The 25,389-nt window shown below is 41.1% G+C and overlaps 2 protein-coding genes across 2 annotated transcripts; one reads left to right on the top strand and one right to left on the bottom strand.

The window, feature by feature from the left end:
- Nucleotides 1-171: 171 nt before the first annotated feature.
- On the top strand, nt 172-3,675 carry LOC119336381 (DNA excision repair protein ERCC-1-like). The gene is made up of 9 exons (XM_037608394.1): nt 172-510; nt 586-655; nt 761-864; nt 1,419-1,518; nt 1,627-1,703; nt 2,077-2,176; nt 2,544-2,615; nt 2,778-2,846; nt 3,027-3,675. The coding sequence occupies exons 1-9, from the start codon at nt 242-244 to the stop codon at nt 3,333-3,335; spliced, it is 1,170 nt and encodes a 389-aa protein (XP_037464291.1). The 5' UTR covers nt 172-241; the 3' UTR covers nt 3,336-3,675.
- Nucleotides 3,676-3,955: 280 nt separating this feature from the next.
- LOC119336388 (STE20/SPS1-related proline-alanine-rich protein kinase-like) lies at nt 3,956-12,885 on the bottom strand. The gene is made up of 22 exons (XM_037608402.1): nt 12,470-12,885; nt 10,891-11,145; nt 10,673-10,797; nt 10,530-10,574; nt 9,550-9,631; nt 9,176-9,244; nt 8,890-9,060; nt 8,747-8,812; nt 7,919-7,987; nt 7,772-7,840; nt 7,118-7,176; nt 6,599-6,811; nt 6,345-6,466; nt 6,076-6,170; nt 5,953-5,997; nt 5,778-5,837; nt 5,490-5,591; nt 5,184-5,235; nt 5,055-5,107; nt 4,876-4,940; nt 4,560-4,611; nt 3,956-4,449 (listed from the first exon to the last, which is right to left on the bottom strand). The coding sequence occupies exons 1-22, from the start codon at nt 12,665-12,667 to the stop codon at nt 4,372-4,374; spliced, it is 2,145 nt and encodes a 714-aa protein (XP_037464299.1). The 5' UTR covers nt 12,668-12,885; the 3' UTR covers nt 3,956-4,371.
- Between the last annotated feature and the right edge of the window lie 12,504 nt (nt 12,886-25,389).

The raw sequence follows: 25,389 nt of genomic DNA on the forward strand, positions 1-25,389 counted from the left end.
AGATCAGGCGCAGCGAAGTGCGCGTCAACTTCTAGTCCAAATTGGCCTCTTAGGCTCATGGGCTATCATCATCATTTAAAAGCATCCAATATTTTGTTAGTCCATGACCGGCCCGTAGCGGGAGTCTTAACAGATCGAACCATCTCAACGAGCCCACAATAGCCTGATAGTCCCACGCTGCAGCGAGGCAGTCGGTGGTCGGACCTGCGGGTCGTCCCCTCCCTTGAGGCCCCCGCGCGCCATGGACGGAGAGCAAGGTCGGCAGCGGCCGGACTCCGGCAAGAACCTCATAAAGATCCCGTCCTACCAAGAGGTCTTCGGTAACGGAGCAGCTGCCTCCTCCTCCTCCTCGACGCCCCCCTCCTACAACCCTCCTCTCCCCAGCGCCGCCGCTGCCGCCGCCGGCTCTTCGTCGTCGTCGTCGTCGTTCTCCGAGGCCTTCTCCTTCCTCAAATCCTCCGAGTTCTACTCCCCTCCCCCGCCGCCTTCACAGCAATCCACCGCTCCTAGGTACCATCTCCCTCGCCCTCTCCTCGGATTCTCTCAGTGAGGCCTCACCCCTCTAGGTTCGGTTTCTTTGAACAGGCCGCCTCTGGCTGGCGCCACCACTACGCCGTCCCAGAGCAAGAACGCCATTCTCGTGAGCAATAGGCAGGTAATGGAGTGTGGTGATGATTTGGTACTTCTCTTCTTATTAATCAATCTTCTCCCCTTTCTTTTGTGTTAAATTTGGAGTCTTTGTTCGTTTCTCACTTGGCAGAAAGGGAACCCATTACTGAAGCACATCAGGAATGCGAGGTGGACGTTCGCTGACATTGTTCCAGACTACGTGATTGGGCAATCATCATGTGCACTCTACATAAGGTTCTTGCTCTATCATTCTATTTGTTGGTTTCTTTTTCTCGACTCGTTTTGCAGTAGAAGAACAATGCCAAGAAGGCACAAAGTGAAACTCAAACAAAAACAAGGATAAATAAACAAACAGAAAGAAGGTTGGCAGGGAATCGAAAGTAAGCCTAAACTAGGCTATTCCACCAAAAACAGAGAGGTGGCGAGGGACACCCTCTATTTTGTTGCTGGCTTCACTGCATGTATTGTTACCATTGGGGGCCAATATTAGAACCAGAGATACGCGAAAATACTGTGCATGTAACAGATACATTTCGCTAGGGGTGTTCGAAAACGGGGTTTACTGCCTGCTTCCCTTTTTCATGGGTTCATGTGGAATCCTTATTTGAACACCCTAGCATTTCATATAGTGCACTGCACTACCAATCCTACCAATCTATTAGACAACAAGTTTGGAGCAGTAGTACTGTGATCTTAGTGATCTGCCTGTTGCTAGTAAAGGTTTTGTGCCCTGGTGTGTACCGTGAGGTAGTGGCATGATTCTTACCATGTAACTTTGGTCGATGCAGTCTCAGGTACCATCTTCTTCACCCAGACTACTTGTACTATCGGATAAGGGAGCTCCAAAAGAATTTCAAACTCCGTGTCATCTTGTGCCATATTGATATTGTGAGTTTGAATCATCTGACCAACATATTTTGCTTTAATTGGGAAATAAAGTTTGAGACATCTCAAAAAGGTTGTTTATTAATCCATGTTCATATACTTCATGATCAGGAAGATGTAGTAAAGCCTTTACATGAAGTCACAAGGACATCACTGCTGCATGACTGCACCCTTCTGTGTGGTTGGAGGTATTATTCAGAACATTCTTATATGCTGGGATTATGCAATACCATGTTTAATTATGTTCCCTTTGTTTTAGTTCTGCATTGTTGCTTCGGTTGTTTATAAATGTAATTACAATCATAAGATCTTCTTGTTTAGGTTCCTTTGCTCTGAAATAAAACTGCGACCGTGCACTGCTTAGTAATCTCATTATTAATACTTGTTGAGCATTTTGCATACGAAAATTAGATCCAAGAATGGATGCATGTACATGTTAAAGAAATGCTAATGGCTCTCCAACATGCTAACTGGAAAGTTTTAGTAACAACATGATGATGTACTGATTAGGTTGCAAAGGCTTACTAAGATACTCTTTGACCAAACTGTTCTCTCTTGTAGTCTGGAGGAATGTGGCAGGTACTTGGAGACTATTAAAGTGTTTGAAAACAAGCCAGCTGACAGCATTCGCGAGCACACAGATAATGATTATTTATCTCGGGTATGCACCCTTACAGTTACAACATGGTTTAATCTATCTATCTCATTAACTGGACTGGGACGGATTAATAAGTATGTTGAGTAATTAAGATTTGCGGAAAAGAAATCCCGCAACTTCAGCAATACTCAGTATTGCTTTTTCATTTATCAAGTTCCAAGCTTTGCAAGTGTTTCAAACTTTCAATACAGAAGTTATATCGTCCTTTTGGGCTGACTATTAGCAGTTGACTCATTATTTGCTGTAACAACGATCATTATTTGGTGGTTTCAATACTCAATTATATCGCCCTGTTCGGAGTGTCCATTGTGTTAACAACGATCATTATTTGGTGTATTACTCATTTATGCTGTGGTTCTGGTTTTGGCAGTTCACTCATGCTCTTACATCCATCCGGCGTGTTAACAAAACAGATGTTATCACACTTGGTTCGTCTTTTGGGGTAAGATGGAATAAGAACTGGAACTATACATTGTCTTCCATAATGTATTGGATATGGTTGTGTACAGCTTTATTACTGTAAAAATGGTAGCATTTCACCTGACAAGATCACCCATCAAACAATTCACAATATAATTACATGCATCGGGTCTCGTATTTGCAGTCACTTTCCCGAGTCATGGATGCTTCTATGGAAGAACTAGCTCGTTGTCCAGGAATTGGCGAACGGAAGGTGCCACTTCAAACCTCGAATTTTATTTGTCATGGTTCATGTTGTTACCCAACATTTTTTTTTCCGATCATCCCATAGATATAATAAGCTACAGCCATGTTTGCATTGCTTTACTTTTCCGCTTAATAACATGAAAGGCCATGTTTCGCTAGGCTAACATGTAGAGTTTGTCGAACGTAGGTAAAGCGACTTCATGATACTTTTCATGAGCCATTTAAACGCGTTACGCCCCGCCCAAACCTCGTAGTACCTGATACTCCCGACAGAGAGAAAGCGTCTGGTCAGCCTTCATCGACCAACGATGGCACGCCGGAAAAGCCAGGCACTTCCAAGAACAAGAAAGGCCCTGATGTCAAATCGGCCCTTACTGCTGCATTTGCGAAGTACTCAGAAAAGATCCGCAGTCAGGGCCGCGAGGCGGCCCATGAGGCTGGTGAAGGTCCTAGCAGCTCAACCATGGAAGGTGACAAGACAAAACAATTAGATTAGCAGTAGGAAGGAGTAGGAAGCGGCACGTGCAAATGTACTGCTGTTGTTGTAGCTGCAAAATTTGCTTCCTCTGTTTATTACTCCTAAACAAGGGTGAATTTTGCATTGTACTAATTGTTGTTGTAGTGTAGGCTTTCCTTTTTCTCAACAAGGGGTGGATTTTGCATTGTTATGCAGGCCTTCTCTTTCCTGTCAACACAATTTAGCCGATCTTCTCGTTTTTTCTGTCAGTATACGTTTCTGCCTTGGAGAACTCTCAGAGCCATCCAAAAGCACACCGGAAAATGTAATCTGTATTTTGTGACAAACATTGCCATGCTTCGTTGTTCTTGTTCAGCAACTGAAGCAGTCGGCTCAATGAACTTTCGTGTTTAGGTTCCGAAGATGCGTTTGCGAACGTTTGCCTCTTCAGTAGCTCAATGCTGCGTACTTTTCGCACAACTTGCTGCCCAAAAATAGAACTCAAACTCTACTGGGCAAGTTCTGATATTGATACATTCAAAACTGGGAGCATAAGTTCAGCAAAGCTCTTAATATAAATGGGCTCTACTGTCATCCTTGGTTGATTATTATTTTCATTCAATGTTCTGCAATGGAGGGCCGCAACCAGGCAGGGATCAAATGATAATGCTTCAGCGACAAAATTATACATGCCACTGCTGGATAGAGTACAATTTATTTATTTTGCATTCTTCTGCAAGCTGTTTGAACCAACGGGCACCCTACACAATCTACGGGATAATCACAAATGTTTGAATGATAGGTGTGGCCATAGCAGGGGAATGCACAGGACCACAATCTATGACCCACCAAAACCTATTGAATAAAATAAACCAAAAAAAAAAGCTAAATAAAAACTAATATACACACTGATGGCAACAGGCCAAGGAGCACGTCCCCATTTTTTTCTTCTTCTGACGGCGCTTATTCGGATATATATATATATAGCTTCCGCGAGTACTGCTTCTCTTATGAAACTCTCAGATGATGCGAAAGCCAAGTGCGGGTACCCATATCAGCTGAATGTTTCACCTTGCTATGTTTCTTCATTGTCCTCGTCCCTAATGTCTTCTATTTCTTCTCGACAGTATAACGCATTAAGCTCTTGCTGCAACTGAAAACGATTCGGGGAAAAGGCATCGTGAATAAAGATTCATTCATCCATGAACAAATGGCAGCTTAAGAAATGTATTGCGACATACTAAAACAAATGTTGGTACCAACCTGAACATGTTTTTGCTTGGCTGAAATCAGGTCGTCAGTCAAAGTAATCATTCTGCAGGAAAAAAGGGAAGTTCATGAATTTGATGCAATGTATACATATGTTCGAAAATAAAGATTATATAGCATCTAATAGCAATATTAAAAGTTGATTCTATCTGATGACCGACAAATCAGCATCTACGAGACTAAACATGATGTCACCATAATAACTAATAACAATTCATCTGCCACATAAACATGTAAATGTGCTAGAACTGTTACAGTGATGTGTTTGTTGGAATTGTTTGTGAGATCATTCCCAAGGCAGTGGGCCTACCTAGACTGCAGCTCTGAAATTTTAACAAGTAATGACCGTTCTTTCTCAGTATTAGATGTTTCAACCTGCCAAACAATAGAAAGGATTCAGTGATGACAAACAATCTTCTTAAGGAACCACTATCATTCAGTAAGGGTAGCCCCTAACAACACAAGAAATCATACACCATTGCTGCTTACCACTGTCTCACTTTGCATATTTCGGACTTGCGACGCCGTTCCAGACTGTGCACCTGAAGAAAATACGAGATTTAAGATTTAAACAAAGGAATAAGGAGAATTTCATGGCCAGAAGAGAAAAACATTTACCGTCAGCTTTCTCATTCTGTTGCATGCTACTTAGTAGGTTCACGATCAGATCCTGAGGTAAGAAAATTACAAAAAAATGATAAATATCTTTTATATAACTTATCATGTATCATACTCCCTCCGTTCCTAAATATAAGTCTTTGTAGAGATTTCACTATGAACCACATACGAATGTATATATGTGCATTTTAAGTGTAGATTCATTCATTTTGCTCTGTATGTAGTCCACCTAGTGGAATCACTAGAAAGACTTATATTTCGGAACGGAGGGAGTACATTCTTAAACATGTCAAGCTTCCTCCATACTTGCTGAAGCGTAGTCTGTTGCACGAGGTTCTCAAGGTGGGGAATGAGAACAGACGATGATACCGAGCTATTGCAGAGTTCCTTCAGATGATGACTGTTAGACTGTAGCATCCATGCATCAAGAAAATTGGATCAGCTACAACAGAAGTTGCAAAAAGGACAGAAATGATGGATTGTCTCTATGGGTATCTCTCAAGGAATATTACAATTTTGAAAGGAAAATCTTTTCTCATGGTCTCTTTAAGAAAGTGAAACTAAGCAAATAAACCTCAGATAAAAGAATTATACCATTGGTTTGGCATTGACAATCCAATCACCAACACTTGCGGATTTTCTTAGCTGTATACCCTGCGCAAGAAAGGTATTAATCACAAATGTACAGACTGACGTAGATTCCATTTAACCTAGACTATAATTATGTCTGAAAATAGCCTGGTAATATTAATATTAATAACAATCTTACCTGTGGTGATTTGCGTGAGATGCTACTCAATGGAATTTCCTGAACCTGTAAAGTAAGGATATGTTAAAAAAAGCATTTAGGCTCTGTACTGTTACCTTAAGTTTATCCACCAAATTTGCTTACCTTCGCAAGATCAACGTTCTCAGATGTCACAGAAAAGCGACCTTTAATATGCACCACGCTACGTTTAGATTTATCTCCCAATGAGTCTACATATCCTACAATGATCAAAAGAAACTCCTCCAGTACCACTCATCCAGAAAGCACATAAATCCGAAACAAAATTGATGTTTGAAGGCCACAGTTAAACAGGGGAAATAGAGAAGCCCTAGTATATGCTACTGTACTACAACAATGCCAGAGCAAAACCGGACGTGTCTATGGAATTGTACCTCCTGAAGACCGTATAGGAGCTGAGTAACTGTTTGCAGAGGCACGAGTTGGCAATGATAATGGACCACTAAGATTTGAGGCTCTTCTCGTATCACTTCCATGTTTGTCAGCAGTTGCATCCCTGCCATGAGAAAGAAGGGTAATTGAATATTAATATAGGATAAACTGATGACTAAAACGATGGAGTGTTCTTCCATAACAAGAAACCAGAATAAGACTTCTGAGAAAAAAAGATGTTGTAAAGATAACAGACCTTTCAAAATTATGGCTCCTTTCAGCTGTTGAGCTATTAACACCACCTTCAACTGGACCTCCAGAAGTCTGTTGTTTCTGTCCAACATTAGTTCTCCAATATTTCGACTCTGGTTCCTTTGATGTAGAGGGCAATGAATCATTCTCTGATCTAGAATTTTCATGTCCATTTGGCATCCTTCTACAATCAGGATTCGTCGTAGAGGTTTCTTCACTGAAATATAACAGGGGATATTACATTTCAAGACAAATGTTGTGCTGAAAATCAAAATATTAACATCATTTAAGTTGCTGGTCATTCTCTATCCACAACATCCTACTTTGATTTTTGAATTGTACAAGTACTTCTGCAGTTATATGCAGAATCAACAGGTACACACTTTAAAGTTCTAAGAAGATTTATCGCTAGAACATAGCCAAGAGTTTCGCTTTGCTACAGTTATTTTCATTTGCAGATGATGGTAAATATCAAGAAAAAGTTTAAATAAACTTAACAACATGCAGCAGTTTTTTGCTTAACCTGCAGGTATTTTCATTTGCAGATGACGACTGTCCTGAAGGGGTCCTCGAATATAAACTCTGATGACGAAAAAAAGAACTGTTACAACAGAAATATCCAATATGTGCTTTTCTTCATATTGTAAAATTAACTTATAAAATGGGAGCTGCGTTGCACCTAGGTATCCTATACAGTTATCACAGGGTGCATTTCTCAAGTTTGCTGACGCTGGATCTGCCTAGATCCAGCCAGAAAAATTCGTAACCAAGTAAAATTGTCAATATGGTTATAAGTCTAGTTTTTCCTCCCTCATTTTGCACAACAAGCCTGGTATTATGATGATTTCCCACTCACACAACTCACCCATAGACCATAATTAAGAATTTTCAGTGGGACATTCCAAAATTCCTGGCAACAGTTTGATCATGGGCAGCAACAATTAAAATTCCAAAACACAGAGAGCGTGGCACACATTGAGATTGCTATGTTTGGTCAACAAGAAAAAATAAGGAGGAGGATATTACAATTTAAGCTATTTGGATGGTTCTGCTGAATGCTGGACAATATTCCAAATTCATAACATTTCTGCGCACTTGGAAAGTAACTTGAAGCTTTTCTAAAGAGGACTGTTAAATGTCTCTTCTATAAAGAAAGGTAGTCATGAATCTACAAAACCTTTTCAGATTCAATGATTCTTGCAGCGACATCGTCCTCTTTTGTTTCAGATGATTCATCCTCATAAATCTGGAAACTTAGATAGCTTAATAATAAGGCAATTAAGGTATAATGGAAGTTAAGCAAAAAGAAAACAGTAAACTTTACTAGTGATGCTTGAGCCTTGAGGTCTTCAATATCAAAGTGCCACGCACTAACACCTCGCTGGTATTCACTCTGTTGGATAAACCGATCAAGCATGAGAAACAATTAGGTTGATCGAAGGACGACTTAACAACCATGATTATTAAAAAGGACACACATTTATAAATCCAAAATATTAAATAATTTATAGGGAACTAAAACATATAAGTGCAATTTCCTACAGAATTTATAGCGAGAGAAGAGACATTCATTGCAGAAACATGTGACCACACATGGAACAGTTGTATGAGGCAGATGAGTGAAGGTAAGAAAGAGAAATGCAGAACATAAGAAGGTTCCCTTAGTGTTAGGGTCCTAATTCCCCAAGTACCAGAAGCCTATCTTACAGTCATTCTTGTCAGGTTTCTAAACTTTATCATCATGATACTAAACACTGAATTTGTTATTTTTCAAACAACCTTGTTACAAGATAACTTATGATGCAATGATTCATCATCATTGAAAAACATGGCACCATACGCCTATGCTTTGCTAAGTTGATATCTACTGCAAAATACCAATCAATCACAAGGTATATCCAACAAAAACTACCACAACCTAGGGTTGTCTACCTACCTTGTGCACTATATGAGTATACAATACTCTTATACTAGATCGCACTTTCGAAGACAGCACTGATGTGGTCTTTTTTAATCAACAACTCACAGGTTGATCTGGCCTGTTCTAGAAGTCACTAAGAAACTTATGCAATAATTGTAAATGCGAAATAGCCTTGAGAGCAAACTGAAACAGAACCACAAAATATAGACATGAAGGTTTAATATCACAAACCAGGGAAAGTGCCTCCTGCTCAGAAGAAGGCATTTTCTTCAAAGCCAATTGTGCTGCGTCTTTAAGCTGGAAATATGTAAGAAGTATCAGATATGAAATACATTGTGATTTTTGAGATAAAAAAGCAGAAGAATTGTAGTTACCTGGAGTGCCTTTACACGCTCCCATAGAGGAGGTAGATCAGTTAACATACCCTTCATTGTCGATTCTGGAGGTTTTGCAGTTTTGAAAAATGAATGTTTGAGCAACTTCTCAGCCGTCGGCCTCTTTGTTTGATCTTTCACCAAGCACATCGCAACCATCTCTTTAAATGCCTGAGCACAAGTGAAAATGCTTCATCAAAAGGTAAACAGTAGAATATACTCCATTGTAGTTTTCAACCACATAAATGGTCCAAAACCAATAATTAGCTGAAAGGATCAAAATTACCTTCGAAAATCTTCTGTCTCGGTCATAGTCAAGACCAGGTGGCGCATTCTGGAGAGTCATGAGAAGAACCTGTAGCCGAAAGGAACTATATTTAAAAAACATGAGGATTTGCATGGATATGTTACCCTTGTGCAATATGAGGGTACAGGGCATGACCACCAGATGCCCTTGGCCAATGGAAATAGAATACAAATAAGTGTGTAGATTATACTGTTGTACTATAATATTAGTATGAGGTGTGCAATGAGTCACTGGCCCGTAGGTATAAAAAAAATATTAGTCATCACCAACCCATACACCACCACAATATCAAAAGCAAAAAAATCACATAAATGATTAATTACTTTACATTGCAGATGAAATCAAATCGTTACCTTCATAGGGGGGTACTTCGAAAATGGAGCATGTCCATGCGCTAGTTCAAGTGCAGTGATTCCAAACGACCATATATCGGCTCTGTAAAAATATGGACATTAGCTGTTAGTCCATCTCGGTTAGTAAATAAAATGCCAAAAAAAGCATCAGGGTGCTGAATCTTGACAAGCCATTTAATTCAATATGAAAGTAAGTCTCCGAACATCAGGTGATTTGTCCATGGCATGGCATGAGTTATCTCAGGCCTTGTACAATGGGAGGTGCTTAGAGAGGTGTTTAGAAAAATAAACCGTGTTTTTCTGAAGCACCGGTGCCTATTTCTACAGGAGAGACGCTTAGTTAAGTGTCTACCCTGTACAAATAAGCACCGGTGCTTAAGGAAGCCTGGTTTATTTCTCTAAGCACCTCCCATTGTACAAGGCCTTAGTATCTTACTGGGGACAGACTATCAACAAACAGCTTTGTGAAGATTAACATTTCTGGAGTACTAAAAGCAAGCATGACACATTATGAAATATTAACATAAATGCCCAAATCGCAAGAACAGACTGCTGAACTTAAAAATAAGATACAATATTTGTCTGACACTCTTGTCAGTACATTATCCTTACTATATTCTGGATTTGTAACTTATAATGGAAAGGATAGCCCCATCCTTGCCTACAAGATGATGATGTGTGATGCAGGAGTTGCAAAAGATAAGAGTCCCTATGAAAGAAAGTACCAGGGCCAGGCTATTACCACCTCCAGAAATGTAATTTTAGCAAAACTTCATTTTTAATGGTGATGGTTGTTAAAAAGAATAATAGCAATGAATTCATACAGAAAATAATAAGAACACAAAGGTACAATGCATAGAAGACGTCCAAGGTGACTGCAGTGATGCTCTTTATGACATAAAATCAAGCAACAAATCCTAAAACACATTTGTTACCAAAAGGTATGTGCATTTGTATGCACAATTAGCAATGTAACATACTTGAAGTTATATCCAGTACCAGGCTGGAGCACTTCTGGAGCCATCCTAAAAGGTAAAATTAGAAACAAAAAAAGGGTCAAAACATTCTCAAGTTCTATAATATTAATTTGATCCCTAGCATCAAGATACAGAAATCTACTTACCAGCATGGAGTTCCAACAAATGTGTTCCTAGATCTTTGTCTATCACCTCTATCAAACATACAAGCAGAAACGCCAAAGTCCCCAAGCTTCACTACACCAGCACTATCAATAAGGATGTTACCAGCCTGCATAGTGCCATATTGAGCAAAAATAAAGAATCATCACAAACCACATCAAACACTATAAGAACTGCGCAGGAATCTTCTATAGAAGCTAACCTTGATATCACGATGGATCTGTCCTTGCCTATGAAGGTACTCCAGAGCCTTGAGTGTTTCTTTTAAAATTGATGCAATAACAGGTTCCTCGAAACCTTCAGGATACGCAATCTTCATCAAGTGTAAACATGAACCCTCCGTCATGAATGGCATTATGACCCAAAGACTGTGCTCCACAACAAATGAGCAGTAAGCCCTAATGACATTAGGGTGATCGATCAAGCTCATTATTTGAGCCTCCCTTTGTACTTCATCCTGCAAATGATATACATTTGTAAGATCTAAATTCATTTATAGCCTCCAGAAAGGGAAGAAACCAAGAAAAGAAATATGTCGACATTTGACACTACGCAGTGTTAACATTAGGGATGCAAGCGGGGCGGAATGGCAGACAATACCACGGTACAAATGTAGAGTTAATTTTACATTAACTGATGAGCTAATTGATGAGTTTTGCAGGACGAAGTGGGATGCCGCTTGCACCCTAGTTAACATATCGCATATGCGAAAAAGGTATCACTAACTCCCCCAAAACAAGTAGCCTGTATGACAATTTGGTATGCAATGAGGGTTTCTTTTAGAGAAAATTGTATGCTTGTCTTCGAGTGCACTAACGACAAATGGTGCAGGAGAAACTACAATTGGAATTTAGAAAACAAGAATCACGAGTTTACGACTTTACTTCTCTTTGGTGACATAATGCCCCCTCCCCCTAAAAAGAAGGGCGTATCGTAAATATAAGAGGCATTGATTGAGCTTTGGTTACGCCGATACTTGAGCTTGTTGGCATACGTGTATGGTATACATGTTCATGTAGAGATGTATAATAATGACATCCTCCCAAACCCCAAAAGGATAATGTCATGGTACGAACCGCATAATCTTACGTAGCACTAGGAAATGTTGATCCTTGTATCTATCTATGAGTCATGAATTCTAGTAGACGACAATGTCCCCTTCTCCTAAGACCTTCGTCATCAACGAACACGTGTGCCCACCCAAATGGAAGCACAAGGCGAAGCTGCATGACCGCGTCCCTGCCCATGCAGCATGCATGCAAATTTAAGCATCTCCCTTCTCCAGGCAGGGTTCTGGCAGTGGCACTATGCCGTATCCACCGCCATCAGGTTCATACATGGGCAAAAAAATTGCTCGAAGTAAATGATAGTTGCCGATGTTGCGACATTCTAGCAAAAATAACTGACCCTCTCAACCAGCTGCAAGCCAAAAGAAAACATCCAAAAATACAGCCACCCTAAGAATTGAAAATGCTGCATATACAGGACTCAACTGATCGTCCTAGCCTCTTTACAACGACTAGTGGCGCATCATTAAAATGCTAATTTATTAACTGTCACTATATTATGTAGAAGCAAATCCTGGAGTACGCGAGGCTAATAGGACGCTAGACAGGCCAAATTCCAGCGCGATCTCCAAAGCTACCGAATCAGCAGTAGGATCCACTCCAATCAACCAATGGATCTCTCGCCAGATCAAACAGCAGAGGACGCCCAGAAGCAACCCAACGCCAAAACCGTAAGAGAGCAGGGAGGGAGGACGGGACGAGACGGATGCTCACGATGTTGTTGTTGAGCTGGTCGAGATCCAGGCACTTGACGGCAACGGTCTGGTTCCTGGGGAGGAAGAGCGCGCGGTACACGACGGCGTGCGCGCCGTAGCCCACCTCCTCCATGAGCCGGTAGTCGGCCGGGTTCACTGTGAACGACGGAGGCGCCGCGGCGGCCGCGCCCCGCTTGATGCTTCCGTTCCTGCCCATGCCGCCCCACCGGCCGCCGGAGGCAGCGCCGACGGCCCTCCGGTGCCCTCGGGACCAGCGGAGCTCGCCCCCCACGCCCCGCCGCGCTCGACCTGGCCTCTGACCAGTGTCTCCCGCGCGAGCTGGGAGGAGGGAGAGGAGAGATGCTAGAGAGAGAGGAGGGGTGTGCTACGCTGGAGAGGGGGGAGGGGGTTGAAGAGGAAGAGGAAGAGGAGATAGCGAACGGAAGGACGCTTAACAAACGGGGTCGCGAAAGGGAGCAAAATACTAATGATTTCGGCGGTGACGTGGCGGGGGCGGGGCGGCGACGTGGGGACGACCTGCCGGCGAGACCGGTCGATGACCTGTGGCCCCCGCGGAGTGGGGCCGTCATGTCAGTGGACGCGGTGGGCAGTGGCAGCGAGAGAGTGGCGTGCGGCCGACTGCCCGGTAGATCTCCGCCTCCCGATGCTGGGCTTCCGAGGGGGGATCGTCTGCGGGGAGCGGAAGGACTGGTGTGTAACACCGGCAGCTAATCTATACCTGTATACTATATTAAAGTAAAGTGATATTCTTGGTTTCGTCCCGCTTAGATGATTTTATATTTAAGATACATACACGAGGTGGTACTATTCTGAGGTTAAACGTCTACGTACCCTGGTTCCAGGTCCCAAGCGGCACGCACGCCTGCCTGCTCCACTCGGCCACGTTGAGCCTGCTCTACTAGCAGACAACAACATCGTAACCAGGCCAGAAAAATATTACTGAATCTGGCCCAAGCAAGAGGAAACGTCTTCACGGGGGGATTAAACTCCCTTCTTTACAATTTATAAAGCGCAAAAGCAGAGACCAACCAAGCTACCGCATCAATGTATAAAATACAAGATTCGTTCCCTTAATAAATAATACCACATCGCTTCCTTGCATTATGTTTAACCGATTTATATACGTCTCTAATTCAAAATTAATAAGCAGCCACGAGAATTAATAAGGGAACAAAGATGGACTAATATGTGGCTCCGATTTCAAGGGATGTTTGGGGATAACTAAATTATGATGATCGGATCCAGTGGGCGTGATCAATTGCGCAAATACGGAGGGGATTGTACCCAGGTTGTGATTAGTGGGCACAAATAAGGAAAGAGAGTTTCACAAAAAAAAAGGGAAGGAGAGAATAATAATACAAAGGAGTTATAGCAAATAATATAGTAAAATAAAAATAAAAAAGAAACAAGAAAGAAAAAAGGGAAAATAGGAAAAATAAAAAGGTAAATAAAAAACCTGTTCAGAAAGCTTCTAAAATGTCCCAAAACCAATAAAAAACGACAGGGAGCCCTCTAGAAGGTTCCCGAACGGAACCTGAAAAGGCTGTGATGAGCCAGCCCAAATTGCTCGCCACGTGTCGAATATGGTTTTTCGTTAGTCTCGTTACAAGCGAGACTTAGCATTTGCTTTCTTAACTCCGAAAACTGTTCAGGATTTTTTTGAAGTCTCATAAATTCGAAAAAATAGTTGGCACTCCAAAAAATATTCATGAATTTTAAAAATGTTTCGAAATTCAAAAAATAATTACAAGATTAATGGTCCTAGATTTCAGTAAATGTTCCAAATTTCAATAGCACTCCGAATTAAAAACTGTTCGTGAAGTTGGAAAAAGTTAAAAATTTCACAAACTCTCCCTACATTTAAGCAATGCTTTGACTTAAAAAACAATTTGAAACATGATTCGAATTTCAAAGAATGTTCACACACTTGAAAATCTTCCCAGATTTCAACAATTAATTCTGAATTTAAAAAATTGCGAATTTGAAAAAATATTAAAATTCCAAAATTTGATCACATGTTTGAAAAAATAATTTAAAATAAAAAAAGTGTTGGGTTTAAAAATATTGTTCATGAATTAGAAAGAAGCGTTTCACAAAGAGAAGGAAAAAATGAAAGAATAATAGCGCAAAGAAATTATACCAAATATTAAATTTAGTGGGCATGATTATGTGCATAAATAAGGAAGGAGATCAAAAAATGCAAGGGGGTTATACAAATATGAAAGGAGTAAAAAAAACATCCGCTGGTGCATATTTTCATGGACACGTGAATAATCTCTCCAGTTGCAACGCACGGGCATATGTCCTAGTCCAAACTCATAAATAACCGAGCGAGATAAGTAAGAAACAATTAATTCGGATGCGAGTAAACCGGGAATGCTTTGAGTGAATGATCAATATAGTCTTAATAAGCCGGATATAACTTATACCGCACGTTTTTTTGTGTGGTCCCAGAAATAAAAATCATGATTTGCTGTTTAACACCCCCCGAAATAGTGCTTTTGTATGGGCCACTTAAATTCTCAGAGTCAGTTCTAAAAAAGATCATTTAGTAACGGCTTTGCGAAAAATACTGTTTCGTATTGTAGAACGTATTTTTTTATTTTTGTTGGTAATATTCGTAACCGCAAAAAACTTGTTAAGTGCAATCAACCTGTAGTTGGATGGTTAGAGGGACTCTGATATCCTGAGCCCACCAGGGTTCAAATACTGGTGTTCGCATTTATTCCTGAATTTATTTCAGGATTTTCGACATGTCAGCTCAGTCTTTCGGAGGCGCTCATAGGGATAGGATGTGCGTGTGTGCCTTCATAGAGGTGAGTGTATACGTGTATATATGAGCGCTTGTGTCTGTACTGATGTTCAAAAAAACTCGTTAAGTTTTAATATAATTGCTTTCCTCGTAATAATTTTGTGGGCAGGCATACACACATGTTTTTTGATGTGTTTATCACATTCACCTCTAGGGCTAGAAACATGTGAGGATGAGATTGTGAGTAAGAGCTCACTCGCTAAGTTGACCTCTAGCTCAGCGAGCTCACTCGCTAACTCGACCTCTAGCTCAGCACAAATCAAGTTGGCATGTTTTTCTTAAACAATCTCATCCTCACATGTTTCCAGCCCTAGAGGTGAATGTGATAAACAAATCAAAAAACATGCTAACTCGACCAAAGTCCACCAAAGTCCATGCTTTGTTCTGATACATGGATCCTATCTCGGATTTCATGGCTTCTAACCATTTGTTGGAATATGGGCCCACCATTGCTTCTTCATAACTCGTAGGTTCATTGTTGTCTAGCAACATGACCTTCAAGACAGGATTACTGTGCCACTCTAAAGTGGTACGCATCCTTGTCACCCTACGAGGTTCGGTAGTGACTTGATCTGAAGCTTCATGATCACTATCATAAGCTTCCACTTCAATTGGTGTAGGTGCCACAGGAACAACTTCCTGTGCCCTGCTACACACTTGTTGAAGTGACGGTTCAATAACCTCATCAAGTCTCCACTATCCTCCCACTCAATTCTCGAGACAAACCTTTCCTCAAGAAAGAACCTGATTCAAGAAACAATCCCTATTGCTTTCGGATCTGAATTAGGAGGTATACCCAACTATTTTGGGTGTCCTATGAAGATGCATTTTATCCACTTTGGGTTCAAGCTTATCAACCTGAAACTTTTTCACATAAGCATCGCAGCCCCAAACCTTTAAGAAACGACAGCTTAGGTTTCTCTAAACCATAGTTCATAAGGTGTCGTCTCAACGGAGTAACGTGGTGCCCTATTAAAGTGAGTGCGGTTGTCTTTAATGCCTAACCCATGAACGATAGTGGTAATTCGATAAGAGACATCATGGTACGGACCATATTCAATAGGGTGCAACTATGATGTTCGGACACACCATCACACTATGGTGTTCCAGGCGGTATTAATTGTGAAACAATTTCCACAATGTCTTAACTGTGTGCCAAAACTCGTAACTCAAATATTCATCTCTATGATCATATCATAGACATGCTATCCTCTTGTCACGAAGATCTTCAACTTCACTCTGAAATTACTTGAACTATTCAATAATTCAGACTTGTGTTTCATCAACTAAATATACTCAACATCTACTCGAATTATCTGTGAAGTAAGAACATAACGATATTCACTGCATGCCTCAGCACTCATTGGACTGCACACATCAAAACGTGTTACTTCCAACAAGTTGCTATCTTGTTCCATTTTACTGAAAAATGAGGCTTTTTAGTCATCCTGCCCATGTGGTATGATTTGCATATCTCAAGTGATTCAAAATCAAGTGAGTCCAAACGATCCATCTGCATGGAGTTTCTTCATGCGTATACTCCAATAGACATGGTTCGCATGTCTCAAACTTTTCAAAAACGAGTGAGTCCAAAGATCCATCAACATGGAGCTTCTTCATGCGTTTTATACCAATATGACTTACATGGCAGTGCCACAAGTAAGTGGTATTACTATCTTATATCTTTTGGCATGAAAATGTGTATCACTACGATCGAGATTCAATAAACCACTCCTTTAGGTGCAAGACCATTGAAGGTATTATTCAAATAAATAGAGTAACCATTATTCTCCTTAAATGAATAACCGTATTGCGATAGACATAATCCAACCATATCTATGCTCAACGCAAACACCAAATGACAATTATTCAGGTTTAATACTAATCATGATGGTAGAGGGAGCGTGCGATGTTTGATCACATCAAACTTGGAAACACTTCCAACACATATCGTCAGCTCTCCTTTAGCTAGTCTCCATTTATTCTGTAGCTCTTTTATTTCGAGTTACTAACACTTAGCAACTGAACCGGTATCTTAATACCCTGGTGCTACTAGGAGTACTAGTAAAGTACACATTAACATAATGTATATCTAATATACTTCTATCGACTTTGCCAGCCTTCTCATCTACTAAGTATCTAGGGTAATTCTGCTCCAGTGGTTGTTCCCCTTATTACAGAAGCACTTAGTCTCGAGTTTGGGTTCAACCTTGGGTTTCTTCACTAGAGCAGCAGCTGATTTGCCGTTTCATGAAGTATCCCTTCTTGCCCTTACCCTTCTTGAAACTAGTGGTTTCACCAACCATCAACAATTGATGCTCCTTCTTGATTTCTACTTTCGCGATGTCAAACAACGCGAATACCTCAAGGATCATCATCTCTATCCTTGATATGTTATAGTTCATCACGAAGCTCTAGCAGCTTGGTGGCAATGACTTTGGGGAAACATCACTATCTCATCTGGAAGATCAACTCCCACTCGATTCAAGTGATTGTTGCACTCAGACAATCTGAGCACAAGCTCAACGATTGAGCTTTTCTCCCTGAGTTTGCAGGCTAAGAAAATCGTCGGAGGTCTTATACCTCTTGACGTGGGCACGAGCCTGAAATCCCAATTTCAGCCCTCGAAACATCTCATATGTTCCGCGACATTTCGAAAACGTCTTCGGTGCCTCTACTTAAACCATTTAACTGAACTATCACGTAGTTATCAAAACGTGTATGCCCGATGTTCACAACATCGACAAACGACGTTTGGGGTTCAGCACACTGAGCGGTGCATTAAGGACATAAGCTTTCTACTGTCCGCATAATCGCTACTGTCAACTTTCAACTATATTTTCTCTAGGAACATATCTAAACAGTGGAACTGAAGCGCGAGCTTACGGCATAATTTGCAAAGATCTTTTGACTATGTTCAGGATAATTAAGTTCATCTTATGAACTCCCACTCAGATAAACATCCCTCTGGTCATATAAGTGATTACATGATCCGAGTCAACTAGGCCGTGTCCGATCATCACGTGAGACGGACTAGTCATCGTCGGTGAACATCTTCATGTTGATCGTATCTACTATACGACTCATGCTCGACCTTTCGGTCTCCGTGTTCCGAGGCCATGTCTGTACATGCTAGGCTCGTCAAGTTAACCCTAAGTGTAGTGCATGTGTAAATCTGTCTTACACCCGTTGTATGTGAATGTAAGGATCTATCACACCCGATCATCACGTGGTGCTTCGAAACGACGAACTGTAGCAACGGTGCACAGTTAGGGGAGAACACTTCTTGAAATTGTTGTAAGGGATCATCTTATTTACTACCGTCGTTCTAAGTAAACAAGATGCATAAACATGATAAACATCACATGCAATCAAATAGTGACATGATATGGCCAATATCATTTTGCTCCTTTTGATCTCCATCTTCGGGGCTCCATGATCATCATCGTCACCGGCATGACACCATGATCTCCATCATCATGATCTCCATCATCGTGTCTTCATGAAGTTGTCTCGCCAACTATTACTTCTACTACTATGGCTACCGGTTAGCAATAAAGTAAAGTAATTACATGGCGTTGTTTAATGACACGCAGGTCATACAATAAATTAAGACAGCTCATGATGCCACTGTTGGGGAACGTAGCAGAAATTCAAAATTTTCCTACGTGTCACCAAGATCTATCTAAGGAGAAACCAGCAACGAGGGGAAGGAGAGTGCATCTACATACCCTTGTAGATTGCTAAGCGGAAGCGTTCAAGAGAACGGGGTTGAAGGAGTCGTACTCGTCGTGATCCAAATCACCGGAGATCCTAGTGCCAAACGGACGGCACCTCCGCGTTCAACACACGTACAGCCCGGTGACGTCTCCCACGCCTTGATCCAGCAAGGAGAGAGGGAGAAGTTGAGGAAGACTCCATCCAGCAGCAGCACAACGGCGTGGTGGTGATGGAGGAGTGTGGTAGTCCAGCAGGGCTTCGCCAAGCACCGCGGGAGAGGAGAAGGGAGAGAGGTAGGGCTGCGCCAAGAGGGAGGAAGTTCTCATGTATTGGGCAGCCCCAAAACCCCCACTATTTATAGGAGGAGGGGAGGGGGCTGCGCCCCCTCTAGGGTTCCCTCCCCAAGGGTGGCGGCAGCCCCCAGATGGCATCTGGTGCGGCCAGAAGGGGGAGAGGGGGAAGGCGCACCTAGGATGGGCCTTAGGGCCCATCTGCCCTAGGGTTTGCCCCCTTCCCCACTTCCCTTGCGCCTTGGGCCCTATGGGGGGGGCGCACCAGCCCACCTGGGGCTGGTCCCCTCCCACACTTGGCCCATGCTGCCCTCCAAGGTTGGTGGACCCACTTGGTGGACCCCCGGGACCCTCCCGGTGGTCCCGGTACGTTACCGGAAAAACCCAAAACTTTTTCGGTGACCAAAACAGGACTTCCCATATATAAATCTTTACCTCCGGACCATTCCGGAACTCCTCGTGACGTCCGGGATCTCATCCGGGACTCCGAACAACATTCGGTAACCACATACAAACTTCCTTTATAACCCTAGCGTCATCGAACCTTAAGTGTGTAGACCCTACGGGTTCGGGAACCATGCAGACATGACCGAGACGTTCTCCGGTCAATAACCAACAGCGGGATCTGGATACCCATGTTGGCTCCCACATGTTCCACGATGATCTCATCGGATGAACCACGATGTCAAGGACTCAATCAATCCCGTATACAATTCCCTTTGTCTAGCGGTATTATACTTGCCCGAGATTCGATCGTCGGTATACCGATACCTTGTTCAATCTCGTTACCGGCAAGTCTCTTTACTCGTTCCGTAACACATCATCCCGTGATCAACCCCTTGGTCACATTGTGCACATTATGATGATGTCCTACCGAGTGGGCCCAGAGATAGCTCTCCGTTTACACGGAGTGACAAATCCCAGTCTCGATTCATGCCAACCCAACAGACACTTTCGGAGATACCTGTAGTGCACCTTTATAGCCACCCAGTTACGTTGTGACGTTTGGTACACCCAAAGCATTCCTACGGTATCCGGGAGTTGCACAATCTCATGGTCTAAGGAAATGATACTTGACATTAGAAAAGCTTTAGCATACGAACTACACGATCTTTGTGCTAGGCTTAGGATTGGGTCTTGTCCATCACATCATTCTCCTAATGATGTGATCCCGTTATCAATGACATCCAATGTCCATAGCCAGGAAACCATGACTATCTGTTGATCACAACGAGCTAGTCAACTAGAGGCTCACTAGGGACATATTGTGGTCTATGTATTCACACGTGTATTACGATTTCCGGATAATACTGTTATAGCATGAATAAAAGACTATTATCATGAACAAAGAAATATAATAATAACACTTTTATTATTGCCTCTAGGGCATATTTCCAACATAAACTTGGTGTACCATTTGTGAAACAAAGGAGGTACATAATAAATTGTAACACATGTGTCATAGTTTCGAAGCAAAACAAATATGTAATGCATGTAAGATAATCGTTGACTTGTACCTATCCAACATAATAAATTATCGCATTACAATGAGAAGTGCAAATAAAATGTGTTGCATATATATGCATCTCTAAAAATATGCCATAACATTTACGTTGTTGCAGGGTGTCTGAAGCCAAAACTTAATGAGTTGGTTTAGGTTCAACTCATTTTTAGTTGAATAGCGATTTGTGCTCATGTTGGTTCCTTTCTTTTTGAATCGTCCAGAGTTGAGCTCGAGTGCTAACAAGCATGAAGGTCTCTCTTTGCATCCTCAGTGACCTCACCCAGAAGGCTATACCTTGCCCCCATTGCGTTGCTGCGAGAATTGGTTGATAAAATTTTGGGTTGATAATAGGAGAACCAAAATTAAAAATACATATAACTTACTGTATTTGATTATGTATAGTTGCAACAATATTTGTTGAATATAAGTAGAATAATTTAATGAAAAACATTTTCCCATGCATGGTTTAATGTTGTGGTAGGTCTTTTCTCATGCATGTCTGCATGTTGAGGCGAGCTTTACCTCATTCATAATTGTATGGTGAGGTGGCATGCATATTGAGATAAATAAACTAGTAGGGATGGCTCAGGCTGCCCGTACTGGGTGGTATTATAAGTCAGTATCATGCCTATGATACTAGCATATCACACTACCTCTGTAATGCATATAATATCATATATTAGTATCTTAGATGACCTTATTTATTGTCATGCAAGACATATAGTAGTTTAATATTTATTATGATACGTGTCATGATATGATACTCAATCTTCTATTTCTTCATTTATTTTATGCCACTTCATCAAACTTGTCTGGTTGACATGCATAATACTAGTTATGATACTCTCAGCCTTAGGTATATAGATTAATTATGTGTAGTTCTAACAATATTCATTGAATATAAGTAGAATAATTTAATGGAAAAAACCATGCATGGTTGAATGTTGTGGTAGGTCTTTTCTCATGCATGCTTGCATGTTGACGTGGGCCTTATCCCATTCATAATTGTATGGTGAGGTGTCAATGCTCGCATGTTAAGATAAATAATTTAGTGGGATGACTCTCTTCGGTATACTAGATGATATCCCACGTGTTGCTGCAATGACTGGTTGCAATATTTTTGATGAAATTTAGATATAAATAAAAATAGATATAATATATTGTATTTTATTACTACATAGTTGTAAATATATATATAGAACATAAGTTGCATTTCCCATGCATGTTAGACTAGCCAAAGTGGGAGTAACTTCAGCAGTAACATGGAGTCCAACTCAGCAAATTTGCTTATGTGGCAATGAGTTAATGCGGAGAGAGGTAGTTTGAGTAACTTAGCTACTTACTGTAATATCACATGTCCCAATGCAATATGAGTCTATAATCTAATAAATGAATCTTTGCATGACACCACACTTATGTTACTGCCCACTATGAAGGTAGTTACATAGCCTAGGGATATGTGTATGTTACTAGGGTATGTTACTCTCCATTGTGGCTAGTCTTAAGAGATATATAATTTGATGAGGTGGCACGTGTGGTGAGTTGGGATGTGTGCATGTCGAGAGATAGTATAAATGTCATTACCAATGCATGTTAAGAGAAATAATTAATAGAGTGATGAGGTGGCATGTGTTCATGTTGAGATCAACTATTTAGGCATATAGTATATGATTATATCACATCAAATATGTTGTTGGTAGACTATTAGTTGGACCTATTTGAAAAGGGCTTTATTAGTTACATGTGTTACTTACATTTCGGTCAACATATTGGTTTTGTAGATGATGAAGATCTAGAAACTCATCACTTATCCAAGAACTTTATAGGGCTCATATGATTTTTCTAATATCATACAAAGTCAATGTTAATTTGTCTTTACACCAGAGTCAACACCAAAAGGTAACATTTCAAGGTTTCCTTCCTATTTGGCTTAGAAACCCCAACCATCTATCTAAAATATTGTCCCCTCACTAAGGATGTCTTGGGTAAACATGGACAAATGGTCAGCTCCTAGTTGTGCATAACCAAAACATGTTTGTGTTGCTTATCAGTTAGGGGGGCCTTGTTGTATCAACCTGACAAGAATATCGAACACAAACATAGTGGGCATGTCATCTCAGTATCATGAAGGAGCAAATTGTTACATCTCCATGGAAGATATGCAAATCTACATGGAGGTCACTGATAGGGCCCTCAAGGATATCGGCTAGAGGGCACTCGCTTTTGGCATGCTTGCCCAACATGTGGTGCAATACATAAGTAGCAAGTGTTTGAAGTTTTAGAGTTTTGGTGTGTCACAGAAAATTGACATGGCGGGCTATACTGCGGCATCCGACTACAAACGATGAAGAGGAAGGCGACAACGAATTGGTGTGGGGCATCATCTTTTTGTGAGTGGGACCTGTGGCCCGTTGAATGTGAGTACAGCCTGTGGGAAAGTGTAACTGGCAATTGTGGAGCTTAGTGGGGTCCATTCGATGCTCCGGCCACCCCTTCCCAAAGCGCAAAAATAATTATAAGACATATGACCATTTCTTGGCCCAGTTATGTGGTCATGAGAGGTTGAGCGGTAGGTCTTGAAGGATCATGATGATGAATCGTGAAGGCCAACTTCACAACACACCCATGCACGCATCCCCAATTCACATCTTTCATTGTCTCCCCTCTCTCGTCCACCCCCTAATGGATCCTACTAATGCTAGGTCTTCTTCTTCCCCTAGTCCCCTCTCCCCTGGGCCCCCTTCAAATCCTATCCCTAAATATCCATCTCCTTAGTGTGTGTAATCCCTCTTTTCTACTAAATTCCTTCTCAGATCAAGCAATCAAAGTGAATCTGAACTACAAAAATCTAGGGGGGGGGGATATTCTTGCAAAGCTATTGTAGTTAGGTGTGTCATATGTGGAATTTAGTTTTACAATTGCATCTTGCAATGTAAATTGCAGAGCACCTTCATCTTAATTGGTAAATAAGTAGGTTGCTTCGAGTTAAAGAACCAGTGTAGAATTATTGGTGCTAACTGTATTTTTTGTAAATTCAATATAGGTACCAATATTCTAAAGTAAACAACTATGCAATCACTTCCAAAGGAAAAAAGATGATGCAACCATTAAAGTGAAGTTTTTTTGCCTCTTGAACTACCATTGCATTGCATGCACAAGAATATCTACCTCTTCATGAAGAATGTCATCATAGTGAAAATGAAGAATATTTGGCAAATGAGCATATCATACTTCAAGGCATTGAGTCCTTGGAGAGAGATCACGAATTGTGCCCATATTCCTGCCAATATCCCCCTAATGTGAGAGATGAAATGTTAAGAGCATACTTGCAGCTAGGTCTGATGCAACCAAAATTGAATAAGTATAAACCTCCAAGAAGATCTGGACATCAACAACAGTTCCAATTTGGCAAGTTCAATCCTTTCCCATGACGGTTAGAATAATATAGTAGCAGAAACCAACTTGCATATTGTTTTTTCTGCTTCCTCGACAACAAAAACATCAAGAAATAAAGTGGTTTTGATGCATGCCCTCACACCTCCTTGTTTAGACCATCGTAGAATTAATAATGGGATGTCCGTTCTTAGCTCATGTTGGATCTAATCCATTCTCAAAACACAAATATGTAGCGAGGGTCTGTCAAGCTATGTTCGACCAACGAAAACACACAGTAAACATAATAGAGGAGCAAAGTAACATGGAGAAAAGAGATATATTTTATGACCGAGAACATCAAGTGCAAATCTAGAGTGGGTCAACTTCCAATCGTGTGCTTTCAAAGGTCACGACCAGACACCTGAGTCAAGAAACATAGCAAACCTCATTGAATTGGTAAAGCTTCTTCATAATTCAATCCCAAAATTACAAATCTAGTTTTAGATAATGCTCCGTGGTGTTTCAAATACACATCCCATGAAATTTAGCAGGAGATATTGATCATTTACATAATGACAGCCAGGCAGTATATCCGCCAAGGGATTGATGATTTAAAAAATCTCTATTCTAGTGAATGAAACATGTGATGCTTCTAAAAAGACCAAATGGTCGTAGTGTTCATATTTCTTGATAAAAAAGTGTTGGTGCAATATCTTGCCTCCTCGTGTTCTGGAGATTGTTGCCAGAAACATGCATGGACTGATTTGTTTACTAGTGCAAACAGAGAGAAATAGTCCATGCAAGTCTGAGGAGAATGATATATATGTTCGGTGTTGAAGTTCGAAGAACTTCACCAAAGATCATCTGCTTAGCAGAGAAGGAAGAGCTACACTTCAAAGGAATGATAATGAGAAGCTTGTGTTGAAGGAATTAACCCCTTCAAAATTATTGCTGACGCAAAGCAATTCTCATTCGGTTGTCCGAGGAAGAATGACCGCAGTCGAGAAGATTGAAGGCGAAGTGAAGACGTAGCATTCATTTTGTTGTTCTTCTTTCTCTTATTTGAGTCACGGGGCCTCGTACCATTAAGAGGGGTATAGGTTCTCGAAGCTTGGATTTGTTGTGGTGCTTGGCTGAAACCTATGAAAGATTGAGAGAAATCTTGTATTGCTCCAAATGATTACCTGCCAGCAGAAGACGATGTTCTTCGATGTTGT

Source organism: Triticum dicoccoides, chromosome 1B, assembly GCF_002162155.2.
Source record: "Triticum dicoccoides isolate Atlit2015 ecotype Zavitan chromosome 1B, WEW_v2.0, whole genome shotgun sequence".
Lineage (NCBI taxonomy): Eukaryota > Viridiplantae > Streptophyta > Magnoliopsida > Poales > Poaceae > Triticum > Triticum dicoccoides.

Coding starts and splice junctions, on each gene's coding strand:
- LOC119336388 (XM_037608402.1), bottom strand. CDS start 12,667: ATGGGCAGGAACGGAAGCATCAAGCGGGGCGCGGCCGCCGCGGCGCCT. Junction 10,798..10,890: donor AGATCCATCGTGATATCAAG/GTTAGCTTCTAT, acceptor GGCACTATGCAG/GCTGGTAACATCCTTATTGA. Junction 10,575..10,672: donor TTTGTTGGAACTCCATGCTG/GTAAGTAGATTT, acceptor TTTACCTTTTAG/GATGGCTCCAGAAGTGCTCC.
- LOC119336381 (XM_037608394.1), top strand. CDS start 242: ATGGACGGAGAGCAAGGTCGGCAGCGGCCGGACTCCGGCAAGAACCTC. Junction 2,177..2,543: donor ATAATGATTATTTATCTCGG/GTATGCACCCTT, acceptor TGGTTTTGGCAG/TTCACTCATGCTCTTACATC. Junction 2,616..2,777: donor CACTTGGTTCGTCTTTTGGG/GTAAGATGGAAT, acceptor TCGTATTTGCAG/TCACTTTCCCGAGTCATGGA.